Source organism: Myotis brandtii, unplaced genomic scaffold (genome assembly GCF_000412655.1).
Source record: "Myotis brandtii unplaced genomic scaffold, ASM41265v1 scaffold975, whole genome shotgun sequence".
In the NCBI taxonomy this organism is placed as follows: Eukaryota; Metazoa; Chordata; class Mammalia; order Chiroptera; family Vespertilionidae; genus Myotis; species Myotis brandtii.
Genome location: NW_005372049.1, coordinates 444943 through 459959, shown reverse-complemented (window position 1 = coordinate 459959; position 15017 = coordinate 444943). Strand labels below are relative to the sequence as shown.

Sequence of the window (15017 nt, the reverse complement as noted above, 5' to 3'; positions counted from 1 at the left end):
GCCTCACGCCTCCTCCGAGCGGGACCTCGTCTCCTGGGGGCTCCCCTAAGACACAGACACAGACACAGACACAGACACAGACACAGACACAGACACAGACACAGACACAGACACAGACACAGACACAGACACAGACACAGACACAGACACAGACACAGACACAGACACAGACACAGACACAGACACAGACACAGACACAGACACAGACACAGACACAGACACAGACACAGACACAGACACAGACACAGACACAGACACAGACACAGACACAGACACAGACACAGACACCACGGTCCCCGCCCCGGCTGCTCAGCCCTCCAAGACGCGCACGCTGGCCTCCAGGGAAGCGGCCCAGCAAACTGAGTTTTAAGCGTAAGGCCCACCGGGCGCGGGAACACACCTGCCTCAGGCACAGCGTCAGGGGCGGCAGGCAGCTCAGGTCCCCAAGCCCATCTCCTGGACTTTACTCAGAGAACCATCCAGAAAGACTCCCTCCCGGCCCAGGTCTGTGTCTGTGACGCCTCCACAGCGGTGACCCCAGATACAGGGCGCCCACATCTCTACGACAGCAGCCCCCAGACCACAGGCCACAGGCGTTGGCAGCTGACTGTCCCCGGCCTCCGGGTAAATACAGACGTGAGACACACAGGCCAGAGCGTGGGCCTGTCAGACCTCCGCCTCCGGCAGCACGCGGTACCTGCATGGTGGCGTTGTCGTCCGTGTGCAGGGTGCACTGCGCCACCGCGGGGAACGCCTGGCAGACGAGCAGCTGGGAGAGCGGCGGCTTCGTGCTGCGCACCACGGTGGTCAGGATGTCGATGGCTGTCTGGAGGAGGAGGGAGGTCAGAGCCTCGGGCGGGAAGGGCAGCAGCCCAGAGAGAGCTCGCTAAGAAAGAAGGGACCACGCGACGGCGGCGTGTGCTCCCAGCCTCCTCACGGGGCTCCCTTGACGGCCGCGGGGCTGTGCGGCATCCGGCCCTGCCGGGGCAGCAGGTAGCGCGCGCAGTGTGTCAACAGATAAGGCACCTCTGGAACAGCCATTTTCCTGGACCCTCAAGAACCACCCCTTCCTGAGGGCAGAGCAGCCGGCAAAGTCACCCTGAACCTCGACATTCACTGGTGTCCTGGCAGCTGGGTGTGTGTGCAGGTGGTGAGTTCACACCTGCTCACTCACACACACCCACACCCACCTGCTCACACACACACACACTTGCTCACACAGCAGGTGGTGAGTTCACACCTGCTCACTCACACACACCCACACCCACCTGCTCACACACACACACCCACACACACCTGCTCACCCACACACACACTTGCTCACACACACACACCCACCTGCTCACACACACACCTGCTCACACCACCCACCCACTCCTGCACCGCGTGGTTTTGCGCCCACTCACCGCGCACAGCCCTGCGGGGAGTTTGTCTGCTGGCGCCTGCATGATGCTAACCAGCGTGGGGATCAGCCGCATCTGCATGGGGCCCTGGCAGGCTTCGATCTGGGACAGCTCCTTGAAGATGTCCTGAGCCAGCAAGGCGACGACGGGATCTGAGGTGACAAGGCAACAGGACCCCGCCCGCCGGTCTGCACACGCCGCTGGCTAGTGACGCCTGGTGTGCGGCCCTAACCTAGCGAGCAGCGTCTGCGTGGATGACACGCCACACAGCCGGGACCTAGCGGGACCACGTGAGCCACCTGGAAGAACAGGAGAGATGCCACCTCCAGAGGCACACGGTCTCCCGGGCCGCGCGCGGGCTCGCCCTACAACCACTCGGCTCTTCCTGAGCCAGTCCTGACGCCTTGATTCTCGTGGAGCCCGACTGGACTGAGGAGCAGGTGCGGCTGTGCTGGGCGGGAGCCGTGCAGCGAGGGCCACCCGAGGGTGCAGTGTGGATGCCTCCCAGGCCACGCTCCCACGTGAAAAGCCATCACCCCGATGTGCAGTGATCCCCGAGCCCCAACACCGGAGCCCCCTCTTCACAATCAAACACCCTCGGTCTTTTCTCTGATGATAAAGTACAGACGAAACGCACGACAGAAGAGTGGCGCAGAACGTGCTACAAAGCGTTAAAGGAAAGAAACCCCGTAACCCACCGCCTGGCAGCCACTGCCCCAACACACTGACGTCTACGTACGTACATTTACACACACCCTTTCCGAACACAAAGCCAAAACCGGGCACCACAGTCTATGCATTCTGGAAAAGCTGTCTATTACTTATTATCACGTAAACACTGTCTCAGTGCTTTAAGTATTCCCCTGACATTTAATATTTATGGCATAAACGAATCCTTTTCTACGTCCACATTTTTGCTGCTATAAAGGCGAGAGGAACCCCCTGTTCATCTGTCCTCAGATCTCTTTCCTAAGGCAGTGCAGGCCTCTTCCCACCCCACCCCACCCCACCCCGGTTCTACGAGGGGGTGAGACCCCCGAGAGCAGGAGCCCTCCTTTCCAGCTCTGCTAACCGACAGCCCACGCTTGCCTAGGATGCGGAAGAGCATCTCCCCAGGGACAGGTGTGCTCCTGGCCCCGGCTGGCAGGCCTGCGGTGCCCTCCCTGGTGGCATACCGTTGCTGTACTTGAGGAAGATGGCGATGGTGAAGGGGCAGATCTTGCTCTCCACGCTGGCTGTGAACTCGGGGTCCACTGTGCACACGATGCACAGCGTCTCCATCACCAGGTTGAGGACCTCGGAGCTGAACTGTGCGGCCAGGTGAATGAGGCCGTCCAGCACGCTGGGCAGGAAGGGCTGGAGGACATGCGTGCTCTCCGAGGCTTTCAGTTGGTCACAGTAGCTGGGGAGACACAGAAGCAGGAATTACTTCCTCCCAGGGACGGGTCCCTGGTGGCGTCCCCATGGTGCCTCGTGCTCAAGAACCTGCGTCAGAGACAGGGCCGCCACGGCTGTCATAAATGCTCTTGCCCAGGCTGGGGTGGCTCAGCTGGTCGAGCGCCATCCTGTACACCAAAGGGGCGGGTTCAACCCCCGGTTGAGGCACATGTGGGAGGCAACTGATGGGTGTTTCTCTCAAATCAATTTAAAAAGTTGCGGTACTAAGGTAAAAAATGTTTAAAAAATTGTGTCTTGCCCTGGCTGGGTTGGCTCAGTGGATAGAGTGTGGGCCTGCAGACTGAAGGATCCCAGGTTCGATTCTGGTCAAGGACACAAGCCCAGGTTGCAGGCTTGATCCCCAGTGAGAGGTATGAGGAGGCAGCCGATCAGTGATTCGCTCTCATCTTTCTCTCTCTCTCTCTCTCCCTCCCTCCCTTCTTTTCTGAAATCATGTAAAATATATATTTTAAAAAAAGAGAGAGGAATGAACTACAGTGCATGTTAATCCATCATGGATTAACATCAAAATCACTGTGTTGGGCAAGAATTCAGACCCTCAGACACACACACACACACACACACACACACACACACACGCACACACACACACCGTGTCTTATGACCATGCTCTGCGCCAGCTGCTGTGTTCCCAGGTCCACCACGACCAGCGAAGCCGTGGTTTGACCCCCAATCGCCCAGAGCCTCGCCTTTGGTCAGACCCCAATGCTCACAGCTGGCCTGCTCTGACCCCCTTCTTTAGAGCTGGTCTGCCACATGGCCTGGGGGTCACCATGTTCTCCCGGGGTCTCCCAGCGCCCACGGGCACTTCTGTCCACGATGGAGGCCCGAGCGAGACGTCGGAGGAACCCCCTTGCTGACACGTGTCCCAGTGCACAGCCACCCTCTCAAGAGGCAGGACGCAGGCAGGGGCAAGACAAACTGGCTTTAGGACTCCAGGGAGATTTCAGGGTTCAAGCTGGACTTTAAAAGACTCCTCAAACCAGAAGGGTCCCTCTGGGCCGGGCAGGGGTGTCCGTGAACGACCAGGGGGTCCTGGTCTACAGCTGCTGCTAGGCCACACTGCCCGCATGTGGAGGCAGCGACCCCCAGGCCGGCCGGCTCTCCTCTTGTCCTTCATGTGCAGCCCTCGGGCCATTTCTCTCAGAGCCTCGGGGGCGTGGTGTCTGCAGAGAAGGGCCCAGCGGGGAGGTCCCGGCCGGGGTGGGTTCACTGGGAGCCAGGAGCGAGGGAGCGGGACACGCTCCTGGGACGCCTTCCTCCATCCAGTCCACAGAACAGCTTCACGAAGAACCTCCAGCAGCAAAATCCACTGGAACTGCGGTTCGGGGCTCAGCTCTGAGTAACTTTCTCTTAAAGAGCTGGTGTTACCTCGGGCGGCGTACTCACCCCCAGATGGCTCTCACAGCAGAGATCCGCACGGACGGGGGCTGCGTCTCATGAAGGCCACTAACTGTTGCCTGCAGGAACTGCTGGATCAATTCAGGGGACATAGCGACAGTGAACCGACTGGCAGCCCAGAGTGCCCGACCCAGGAGGAAGGGAGACACTGGGAGGGAGAGAGAGCAATTAGGGGCTGGACACCACCGTCTGCGACCCCTGCCCTCCCCCTCTGCGCTCGCCACTCACGGGTACCATGTACCAGAGACACTCGGGTGAGAGACAACACCGCCTCTCACCGTTGGCAAAGCAGACCAGAGCGCTTCAGACTGAAGCCCCCCGACTCCCCTGCTCTCCTCACCCCCACCCCGCACGGCCAGGCAGCCCTCCGCATGCCTCCTCACTGCCAGGCTGTCCTGCCCTTGGGCCACTGCTGGACACCACACATCACAGCTCTCCTTCTTGTACTTAAAACATGCCCACAGATGCCAGTCTACCGAGTCACGGGCACCTTGGTTAGCACAGAGCTCAAGGCCTCGAGGCCAGTGACTCAGCATGACCTGCGGCCTCCCCAGGCATCCAGCTCAGCTCCCGTCTGCTCACTCCCTCTCCGAGCGCACAGGCCAGTTCCCCAAAGGCTACGTGATGTGCGAACCACAGCTCGGACAGCTAATGGGACGGGTGCGTACATTTCTTACATTTTAATCTCTCAGTTTTCACTGCCAATATGTTAAAATTGACACAAAAATTCAAAGAAAAATCTCTTTGGGGTTGTTGATAATTAAAAATGGCTGGTATAGAAAAGCTTTTAGCCATAGAGAGGCTAATAAACGTTACATATTAAACCTTCCCCAGTCGGAACACTGAATACTCTCCAATCTCCATGAATTTTTAAAGACTGTTTGCTAGGGCAAATGCTACAAAAATATGCTTAAGGGTCTGAGCAGTCCCACCGCTTTCCCTGAACACGTATCACGTGCCTCGCCAGGAGGCACCACGGGTAGAAGCTGCAAGGACGCGCCTGCTACTCAGACCTCACGTCAGGGCGAGGAAGCAGCATTCACCAGCCTGGGCAGCGCAGTTGCAGGGAAAGGGACCTCCCTACAGGCCGGCCCTGGAGGCTCAGCCCCTCAGCTCTGACTCAGAGCCCGGAGTGAGGGCGAGGCCGACGCTGCCCCTCCAGCCAGAGCACTGGCCTCGGGGGTGCTCCCCAGGGCGTCCATGGAGGGGAGGGGAGTGAGGGACCGGGCTGCAGCCCGCACGCCCAGTGTCCCTGATGTCCGCAGGAGGAGGAGGTGGGCAGTGTGTGTGGGTCTGTGGGGCGGAGGAGAGTCGACACGTGGGCAGAGGCCAAGGAGCCAGAGACACGCGAGGGCGTCCCCGGCCGCTCGGCAGGGCTGGGAATTTGGGAAAGCGGCCGCTTTTCTCCAAGGCAAATGCCAACATGGTCGGAGGGCAGGACACGGGATGAGGAGGATACTGGCCAAGAATAACAGGAAGCAAACAGGAAGACTGGGCCTGACTCAGACGGCCAAGGGGCGACAGGACAACAGCGGAGCCCAGGCCAGCCCTCGAGGCGCAGCCAGCCTCGTCCTGCTCGAGTGCCAGAGCAGCGCTGGTCTGAGAAGTCGCCGAGGCCGCGGGCCTCCGGCTGCTGAGGTGAGCCCAGGCCGGGGCTGTGTGAGGGCTCCGGGAGCTCAAGCTCCAGGTGGGAAGAACGGGACCCAGAGGACGCGTGACCCTGGCTCACCCACCTCCAGGAACAAGGCACGGAGGCAGGTCTCAGGCCGGCGGCGGCCTGCGGAGCCATACCTGCGAGGTTGAGGTCCGCCAGGACCACGCTGGTCAGGAACCCGTGCATGTCGAAGTGGACCCGGCCGCTCTTGACGCTGTCGGTGAGGATGGACTTCACCGAGCCCAGCGCCAGCATGCAGGCCTCGTGGATCTTCCACCTGCGGGGACAGCACTGCTGGTGACCAGGCCGCGCCGGACGATCCAGCAGGAAAGGGCGCTCCAGCCCGACCCTCCCCCGCAACCTGGAGCGGAACAGACACTGAGCCAGTTTCCTAGTTAAACAAAGCCGCGTTCTCCTCTCTCGGCTTTTAGAATAACAGCATCTGAGCAGACTGCCGGGCGTGGATTGGGGGGGGGACCTGCTCTAAAACCAGTCACAGGCGGCCGAGGCCCCTGCACTCCAGGCAGCGCCCCACGGCCCGCTCACCAGTGCTCGGCGCCGCTGTTCTTGGTCTGCTCAGCTTCCTGTAAGTGCCGAGTGGCCGCGGCAGCCAGGGCGGCTGCGCTCTCGCCCTGGAAATCCGTGGCCACGGCCTGGGGAGACAGGAGACGGGCTCATGCGTGTCTGTGCAAGCAAACCCGCTTTAGCTGCAAATGCGATTGCGCTGAATGGTCAGTCTTCACACACAGGCGTCCCCGAGGGGTCCTGGACACACCCCAGGTGCAGGCCTGAGGGGACAGGGTGGTGTCTCTGTGGCTGCAGGGCCTGCCCTGGGAAAGGCTCACCTGCTACAGGGACTTGGTGTGACCTTTCTCAGGTGCCCAGAAAACTAAAGGGTGAGCAGAATTCACCAACCACGAGACAGCCCTCCCACTCAGCAGGGGCAGCTTCGCAGATCGGGGGCCTAGAGACCCCGAGCCCTCGTCAGAGCCGGAGACGAGGGGCAGCTGCTGGGGCCGTCCCCACCTCCTAACCTCACTGCCCGGCCTCTGACCATCCAGAGCCCGCTGAGCGGACGGGTCGGAAACGTCCTGCTGACCCAGCAGCAATGACCTGGGAACTCCTGACCCTCCAGCTTCACCTGAGATCCTCCCTCGTTACCCGACACCTGGATAGAGCCGCCCACCCTCTGCCTGCTGGGCGGGGCGTTTCTCCAAGGGGGGAGCCGAGGACTGCGAAGCTGCCGCCGCGTCGGGCAGCCCTTACCAGCAGCAGGTCCTGCGCGGCGATCCTGACCGTGTAGGAGAACGTGTCGTCGTCCTCGTCCTCCACGAACTGCTGGGGGTTGGCCGTCCACACTTTGATCTGAAGGACCAGGAGGGAGGTCGCTGGGAGGCTGCGACCCGGCCACACGCTCCCTCTTTTCACTGCGCACACGGGGGGACCTCAGCCCTTTGCTCTCTTGAATAAAAGCCCAGCTTCAAGGTGCTTCTCTTTGGTGTGAGAAGCCTGAGAGGTCATCAGCGAAGGCAACGGCCTTGAGGGACACTTGCTTCAGACCGGCAGGCCACCAGCTCTGCCTGTCAATCAGGTGTTACTTTTTAAAAAAATCCTCACCTGAGGATGTTCACTGATTTTAGGGGGGCAGAGAAAAACAGTGATGCCGGAGAGAAGTATCGATTGGTTGCCTCTCCTACGTGCCCTAACCAGGTCCGAACCCGCAGCCTGGATCCGTGCTGACGGGAATGGAGCGCGTGGCCTCGCGGTGCGTAGGACGGTGCCCCCACTGAGCCGCACGGGCAGGGCCCTGCTCCGCGTTCAGAGGAGACCAGACCTGGCGGGTTTTGTGTGAAGGTGATGTTGATGCTGGTGGCTGACATGAGTCATATGCTTGTGTCTTAAGTGCTCTTTTGTCTAATGGTGACCTCGTCTCTGTTTACAGAGAAGGGGGGGTCCTTCTGGCGAGGGCCTGGGTCGGGTCCTGCAGGGCCCAGGCCCCGTGGCCAGGCCTCGGTACTGCAGCTTCCCCAGCACACCGCAGGGAGGAGGTACTCCCCTCGTGTCTATTTTAGAAGCACGCGGGCGCCGGGTCCCTGGCTCCTGGCGGCTCACCTGCTCCTCGGTGATCTGCATGTACAGCAGGACGTAGTAGATCAGCTCCGGCAGGGCTTTCCGGACCGTGCTTTTGAACTTGCTGTTCTCCAGCAGCGCGTGGACAAACTCGAAAATGCTGAAGACGAGGTTTTCAAAGCCCAGGACTTCGCCTGCAGGAAGCGCAGAGACAACTGAGTGACAAGAGCGTGAAGGACAGGACGTAGTGGGAATAAACAACATGATCCGTGACACTGACGCTATTCACGTCACTTGGAATACTGCTCGCCAGGGAATGGCCGGGGGACAGTAGGCTATTTCCCAGCAGGTGTGTTCTGACCTGAAGGAAAGTGTCAGCCCCCGGGGCCCCAGCCCAGACAGACAGAATGACGGAGCGGCCGGGCTGGCGGGCCTGGGAGCACCGTGTCCAAGTCCAGGCCCGTGACCGTGAGACTCGGCCCGAGCCCTGCTCCCACCCCAGCACAGCGAAGGGAAACCCAACCGGAGAACTCGCTGAGGAGCCTCCCGGGGCCGCTTTCCTGCAGCAGCCACAGCACGCACCATCCGAGTCCACAGGGTCCTCCACCTCCTCCGTGTAGTTGACCTCTGTCCTCACGTAAGTATGACGGAGAGTAAAGGAGTACAACCTGCTCCACACACGCTCTACAGGGAGGGTGGGCGCCAGGGGAGACGCTAGCACTAGAGCAGGGACCTGGCGAGCCGCCACCGCGGGCCGCCCAGCCGGGAAGGATATAAGGCCGCGCTCTCGGTCAGGGTGTTCCAGACGATGGGCAGGATCTGCTGCATGGAGGACACCATGTGCTTGGGGAAGTTCTTCACCAGGGCGGTCACCGCCTGTGCCAGGGAGACCACAGCAGAGGTCAGGGACAGGCGCCCTCAAGCCCCGGGCTCCCCGGCGCCGCTGCCCACCTTGAGGACTTCCATCTTAAAGCCGCTGTCGGACGTGGGCCCGTCGGGGATCTGCAGGGCCTGCACGAAGGCCTCGGTGAACTGCTGCACCACCGGGAAGATGAGGACTTTGGCTGCACCCTGAGGCCAGAGAGCGAAGTCAACAGCGACGCGGCCCATCGGGGGCCAGGCCCCATCCACCAGCCCTCGAGGCTCCGGAGATCCTCAGGCTCCGGGCCAACCCCACGGCTAAGTCCCTGGTGGGCTCCTCCCTGCGCGTGGCCTCCTCGAAGCCGCTACACCAGACCCGCTTTCCGAGCCGCCTCTGAACCCAGGGTCGGCGTTCCCAGCGAGTCTCCCACACGAGGCCGTGACACGCCAGCGAGCTCTGGGCGCTCGGTGAGCAGGAGCAGGACAAGGTGTTGGAGGAAATAAGGCTCAAACAGGACACTGAGCCACCCACGCCTGACAACTACCCGGAGCCCAGTGTCCCCGCTCCCCGGGCCGTGTGCCGTCTGCAGAGCTCGCTGCCCGCAATGGGGCACCCCACCGTGAGCCCAGGGTTCCCGTACCTTTTCCAGCTCCTCCATGTTGCAGATCATATGGGCACACGTGGTGAAAATCTCCACGGCTCGGGAGCGGGTCCGGATGCCGTACACCTGGGAAAGGCACAGACAGCCGTGATGCCGTGAGACGGGGCCGTGCGACAGGGCCGTGCGCCTGCGACTGGAAGGAAAGCTGACCCCTCACCCCGATGTGACGGGGCTCCCTGGGACGGATCCTGCCCTCCAGGGAACGCAAGGCACAGAAGCTGGGACTCGCTGGAATGAGCCTTCACGCTCACAGCCCTCGCGGGCGACCTGATGGGAAACACGGGGCCTGGCACTGCCTGCACACCCGGCACGCGGGGGCAGAGCAGGAGGCGGGGGCAGCACCACCCCCAGGCTGCCGTGTGACTGGACGAGCTCCGTTCACACTTGTTAGCATGTCTACGTGAGGGACATGAACTCCTCTGTGAGCACCACAGTGACAGCTGCCCTCAGTGGCCAGCGGGAGCGAGCTCGGGTGCGAGCCTCGGCGAGGCGGGAGGAGTGGTCAGCCCGGGACTTCGGGCCACAGGGTGCAGGGTCTTTATCAAGGATCGCGGTGACTCTATCTTCACGTTGGGGACGGGCAGCAAACACGGCTCCCACCGGGAGGGGAGGCTGCGCGGCCTGCGGCCCGGCTCTGGGGCCTGGGCGGGGCCCTCGTACCTCGGCCATGGTGAAGATCTTGAACATCTCGGGGAGGATGACGGGGGCGACGAGGGGCATCTGTGTGTCCGTGACTTCCCGCGTGAATTCTACAAGGAAACAGGGAGCCCAGTCTGCGTGGGACAGTGCGTGGGAAGACGCCGCACTGCCTCCCGCGGCAGCGCCCCGGCAGGAGGAACGGCACCGACACCGGCCTGCTGGCCTGTCCGGGAGGAAGGAGCTACTCAATACTTGGTAGGAAGGGAAAGCGAACAAGTCAGAGATAGAGGAGGAGACACGAGATCAGGAAAGAAACCCTCAATAGGCCCCGAGGAAAGTCTGACAGAGGCGGGTGAAGCTGGTGAGGCCGCCGTCAGAAAACTGCGTGAACCCGGTCTGTGGCCGCATGTCAACGTTCAGGTGCACGTCAAGGTGTCTCCCCTTTGGTCCCAGCCCCCACACTCCCCGGCGGCTGTCCTGATGCACACAGTGAGCTCACGAGGCTCCACCTCCGTTCTCCACGCCCCCGTCCCAGGGAACGGCACCTACTGAGCTAGAAGCGTGAGCCTGCTGCCCACGGCACAGACAATGTGCCCAACGCAGCCGACTGGCGGACTGAGACCCGAAGGTGAGGGGAGTGTGGGCCATGCCTCTCCCCTTAACGTCCAACACCCCCACGAGGCACCGAGCGAGCACCCCTCAGGCTCAGCAGGGAGACCCCCACCTCTCCCTGGACCGGAAGTGGAAGTATTTCATTCTGCTGGACTGTTCTTGCCTCTGTCCTGGCTGAACTACGACCAAACTCTATGTAATGAAGATGCTCACCACCCTGACGGCTGAACTGAATGCTTTGGAGCTGAGCTCGTGTAAATGACTCGGAACGCCACTGAGGCAGACACTACATCTGAGTTTTACGCACACGGAACCCAGACCCGAGGCAGAGCCAGAACATGATCTGGATCAAGTGCTTAACCACCCGCTGCAGCCCGGCCTTGGGCGTGAGGCTTCCAGCAGCAGATGCCGCACCAACTGAATTCCCTGCAGAGAGCAGACGGGGCGGGAGGGGCCGTAGCCCAGCGGGCGTCACACAGGCCGCGTCCTGCTGCTCGGAGCCCCCACCACAACGTCGGTGAAGACGCCGGCCCGGCCCGAGGGAGCAGGGTCCACGCCAGCAAGGGCTCCTCACCTGTCAGCACGCGCATGGCTCCGTGGACGGCGTTCAGGTCTCCGCTCACCAGCATCTCCATGAGCAGGTTGAAGAGCTGGGGCCAGGCTTCGGGCCAGTCCCAGTGGGCGATGGCCGACACAGCGTAGGCCACGCTGGAGCGCACCTTGCTGATGGACTCCCTCAGCCCGCTGGGCAGCAGCTCCCGGATGAAGATCTTTGCCTGCGGAGGAAGCGCCCGCCCTCAGACCAGCTGCGCGTGGTCAGCAGCGTCCCACCAGCTTCCGTGTTCGCCAGACTCTGCACGCGAGACACTAACCATCTCTAGTTCCTCCGAGTGTGACCCTGACCAACAGTCCACTCCCACTTCCCCGCGGCCCCACCCCCGGGCAGCCAGCACCGCAGCCTGGCTCCGGCCACGGAACCCCGTCCCCGCTGCAGGGCACGCAGTGCTCCGCACCCAGGCCCGCAGCCACCATCTGCCGGGAGCCCTGCCCTGGGGACAGCCGGCGCCTCAGGGCTTCCCAGGGGCCCAGGACGGCTGCACAGCTCTGCACCCAACAGAACCGTCACTCCATTTCCTCCTCAAACAGCTCTGGGAAGTTGGAGCTTAGAAGAAAAACACGGCAGACTGGGGCCTGACGCTGTCGGCCCGCCACCCGGGCAGTGTGTCCACAGCGCCAGCCACCGCCCGCCTCCTGGGCCCAGCCCTCCGGCCCTCCTGCTGTCCGGGCAGACTCACCCTTTCCGTAGTTTCTGGAGGCCTGAACTTCTCCGAGTGGGCACACCAGTGCGTCTCCACGTACTGCTTCAGAATGACCGACGCCAGCTGTGCAGAGAACAAGCCGTGTCCACAGCAAGAAAAGGCTTTTTCCACACGTAAACACTCCATGCACCCGGCCCGGTCCGTTCACCCGAGGCAGCTACCTCCGGTACCAAGCCCCAGGTCACTTACAAACAAACTGGCTTTACGCTTCCTCTTTCCCACAACCAAGCTTCATGACCAAGTACAGGGAGCTCCTTATAAATCGGACCCATCAGGATGGACGTACCTGACGAATGGCCAGGGCCCCCTGGGGGTCCACGGTCAGCTCCGCCAGGTGGACACCAAATTCTGGAAGAGAGAACGGCTGTGAGTCCAAGAGGGCAGGAGAGCCGCAGCGATGACTGAGCAAGAAGCCAGGTGCCAGCAGGGAAGGCCGCCGACAGGAGCCTGCTCCACCGAAGCACTGATGACGCCAAGATGGACCGTCCAGGGGGCGGCGGGGAGCCCACAGGGAAGTCCCAGCACCAGGTCCCCTTCTCCATCACCACAGGCGCCTTCCGCCCCTCCCTTCCCAGACGGTAGCGCCTTCCTCTGGAACCAGTGACGGATGCGGATCTAACCGAAACCTGTACCATCTGACCCCACAGAAAAAGTGGGATTTCAGGAGCTGCTCAGATACGCACCACCAGACAGGAGACGATGCTCAGTCTAAGGAAAGCTGGCGTTCACAGGCTCAGTCCCTCAGCACAACTGCTGAAGTTAACAGTTGTCAATGAGCAATGAAAGCAGTAATCTTGATATGCATTTGGGAGGCTAAACAGCTTTTACTCCCAAAATAAAATTCAGATCCTTAAATCCAACCCCATAAAAATCCCAATAATGGTTTTTTTTGTTTGTTTGTTCGTTTGCAGAAATAGAAAAATCCATCCTAAAATTAATCTGGAATCTCAAGGGAGCACAAAAGACCAAAAGAAGACCAAAGCTGGAGCACTCACACTTCCTGATTCCCAAACTTACCACAAACCTACAGTGATCAAGACAGGGAGGTTCTGGCAGAAAGACAGACACACAGACCAAGGGGACAGAACAGAGAGCCGCATCCATGGTCATGTGACTTCTGAAGGGGCATCCAGTCTGTCCGATGGGAAAGGACAGTCTTTTCAACAAATGATGCTGGACACTGGGTTCCCCAGACAAAAATGAGCTCACGGACCGAGAGCCTGAACGCGAGACCCAGAGAAAGCACAGGGAAGAACTTCACAGCACTGGGTTGGCAATGACGTCCTGATGACACAGAAACACAGAGAACAAAGAGGAAGAGACGTACTGGACTTCATAAAACGTAAAACACTTTGTGCGCCGAAAGACACCATCAACAGAATAAAAAGGCAGGACGGTCTGACCCCCTCGTCCGTCCGCATTAACTCCCCGCCCACCCCATGTCAGTGACCAGCAGGGCCTGGCGGGTCTTTCCTGGCTGCTTTCGCAGGAGTGAGCAGATGGCGCATCCCTCCCATCCTCTCGTTTACATGGAAAGTAGTGGACGCTCTTCTCACTTCGCTTTCCTTCAGCTACACTGCATCCCGGAACTCCCCTACCTCAGTCCTGAGATCCCTCACCGCTCGCCTGCGCAGGGCAGTTAGAGTCGCTGCGCTTCGCTGCGGTGAATCACGTGGGCGCACCGTCACGCGCTGAAGGCACAGCCCCAGCCGAGTCCCCAGCGGGATGCCGGGCGGAAGGCGTGCTGCCCGGGACTCTGAGTTGTACTTAGAAAGCCTCTCCTATGCCAACGTTAGAGAAAAAGTTCGTTCATGTGGAGCTTGTGTGGTTCCCTCCGTAAGCATTTAGACTTCCATCCACTTGGTGTAAGATCCGATCCCAGTCCAAATGGCGACCAGGCGTCCCGCCTTTAAAGCCTGTCTGGCCCGGTGATCTGAGATGCCGCCTCAGCTGCACCCTAGTCCCCGCCGGACCGTGTCTATTCCTGCGCCAGCGCCACGATATTTTCATTACAGAGGCCGATCTCTGGATACCAGGCCCTCCCACTTAAAAAAAAAAAGTTTTATTGATTTCAGAGAGGAAGGGAGAAAGACAGAAACATCCATGGTGAGAGAGAACCATCGATTAACTGCTTCTTAAAATCTCCTCCACCCTGAACCCCTCAGACACGCCATGCTTTCTCGTCTGTCCATTTAACAGGGAGCTGACAGCTGACCTTTGCCCTTTCCCCAAATCCCATTAGAGATTCTCCCACTTCATCTCCAAGCCTGGGGGTCATGGCCTGGCAGCCCAGGCAGGTGGCCACCTGTCCGCCTTAGGACGGACCAGCCTCCCGCGTGCGGCTCTAACAAACGGCTCACGGACGGGTGGGAGGGACGAGGACGGGGCTGCCATCGACCTGGAGCCCACGGCGCTCCGACCATCACCGCACGAGGCGCAGACACGCTCCCGATCCCCTCCACTTCAAGTCCTGAGGAAGCCTGTTCCTAGGACCAGAAGGCAAGGCCTTTCCCACGAGAATAAAACTACAACGGGAAGCAACTCAAAGCAGCGAGAATGACGTGCTCATTCATCAGCCTGCCGGGCGGGCGGGCGCATCCGGCGCAGAGATGGACGACGGCTGGGACCCCGGAGCTGCACCCTCACGCAAAGGCGGGAAGGAACCACTGATCGTGTCACGGACAGAAGGTAAGACGGGAGGCACTCTGCACCCAAAGGCCAGGGGAGGCCAGGAGAGAAGGGGGACTGTCTCGGAGGACGCGCCATCCTCCATGGAAACGAGGCCACCACGGGGTGCGTTTCCATGGTTCCCAGATAAACTCAGGGAGCGGGCGATTTAAACCCACACACAGCCTCCAAGGGCCCCAGCAGCGCGTTCAGCTGGAGGCGGGACCCAGGCTCAGCCTTCCTGCCGGGGCCGGGCCACGTCTGCACCAGG

At 60.8% G+C, this 15017-nt stretch overlaps 1 protein-coding gene across 1 annotated transcript in view; it reads right to left on the bottom strand.

The window, feature by feature from the left end:
• Window positions 1–15017, bottom strand: part of IPO9 (importin 9) — a 24791-nt gene that overhangs the window by 2462 nt on the left and 7312 nt on the right. Inside the window, 17 exon segments of the mRNA XM_005886378.1 lie at window positions 281–359; window positions 468–826; window positions 1407–1555; window positions 2579–2805; window positions 4251–4410; window positions 6054–6193; window positions 6463–6569; window positions 7183–7281; window positions 8029–8180; window positions 8569–8627; window positions 8762–8862; window positions 8938–9057; window positions 9489–9575; window positions 10170–10258; window positions 11335–11536; window positions 12056–12142; window positions 12366–12427. Of these exon segments, the coding sequence (XP_005886440.1) occupies window positions 281–359; window positions 468–826; window positions 1407–1555; window positions 2579–2805; window positions 4251–4410; window positions 6054–6193; window positions 6463–6569; window positions 7183–7281; window positions 8029–8180; window positions 8569–8627; window positions 8762–8862; window positions 8938–9057; window positions 9489–9575; window positions 10170–10258; window positions 11335–11536; window positions 12056–12142; window positions 12366–12427 (2279 nt within the window).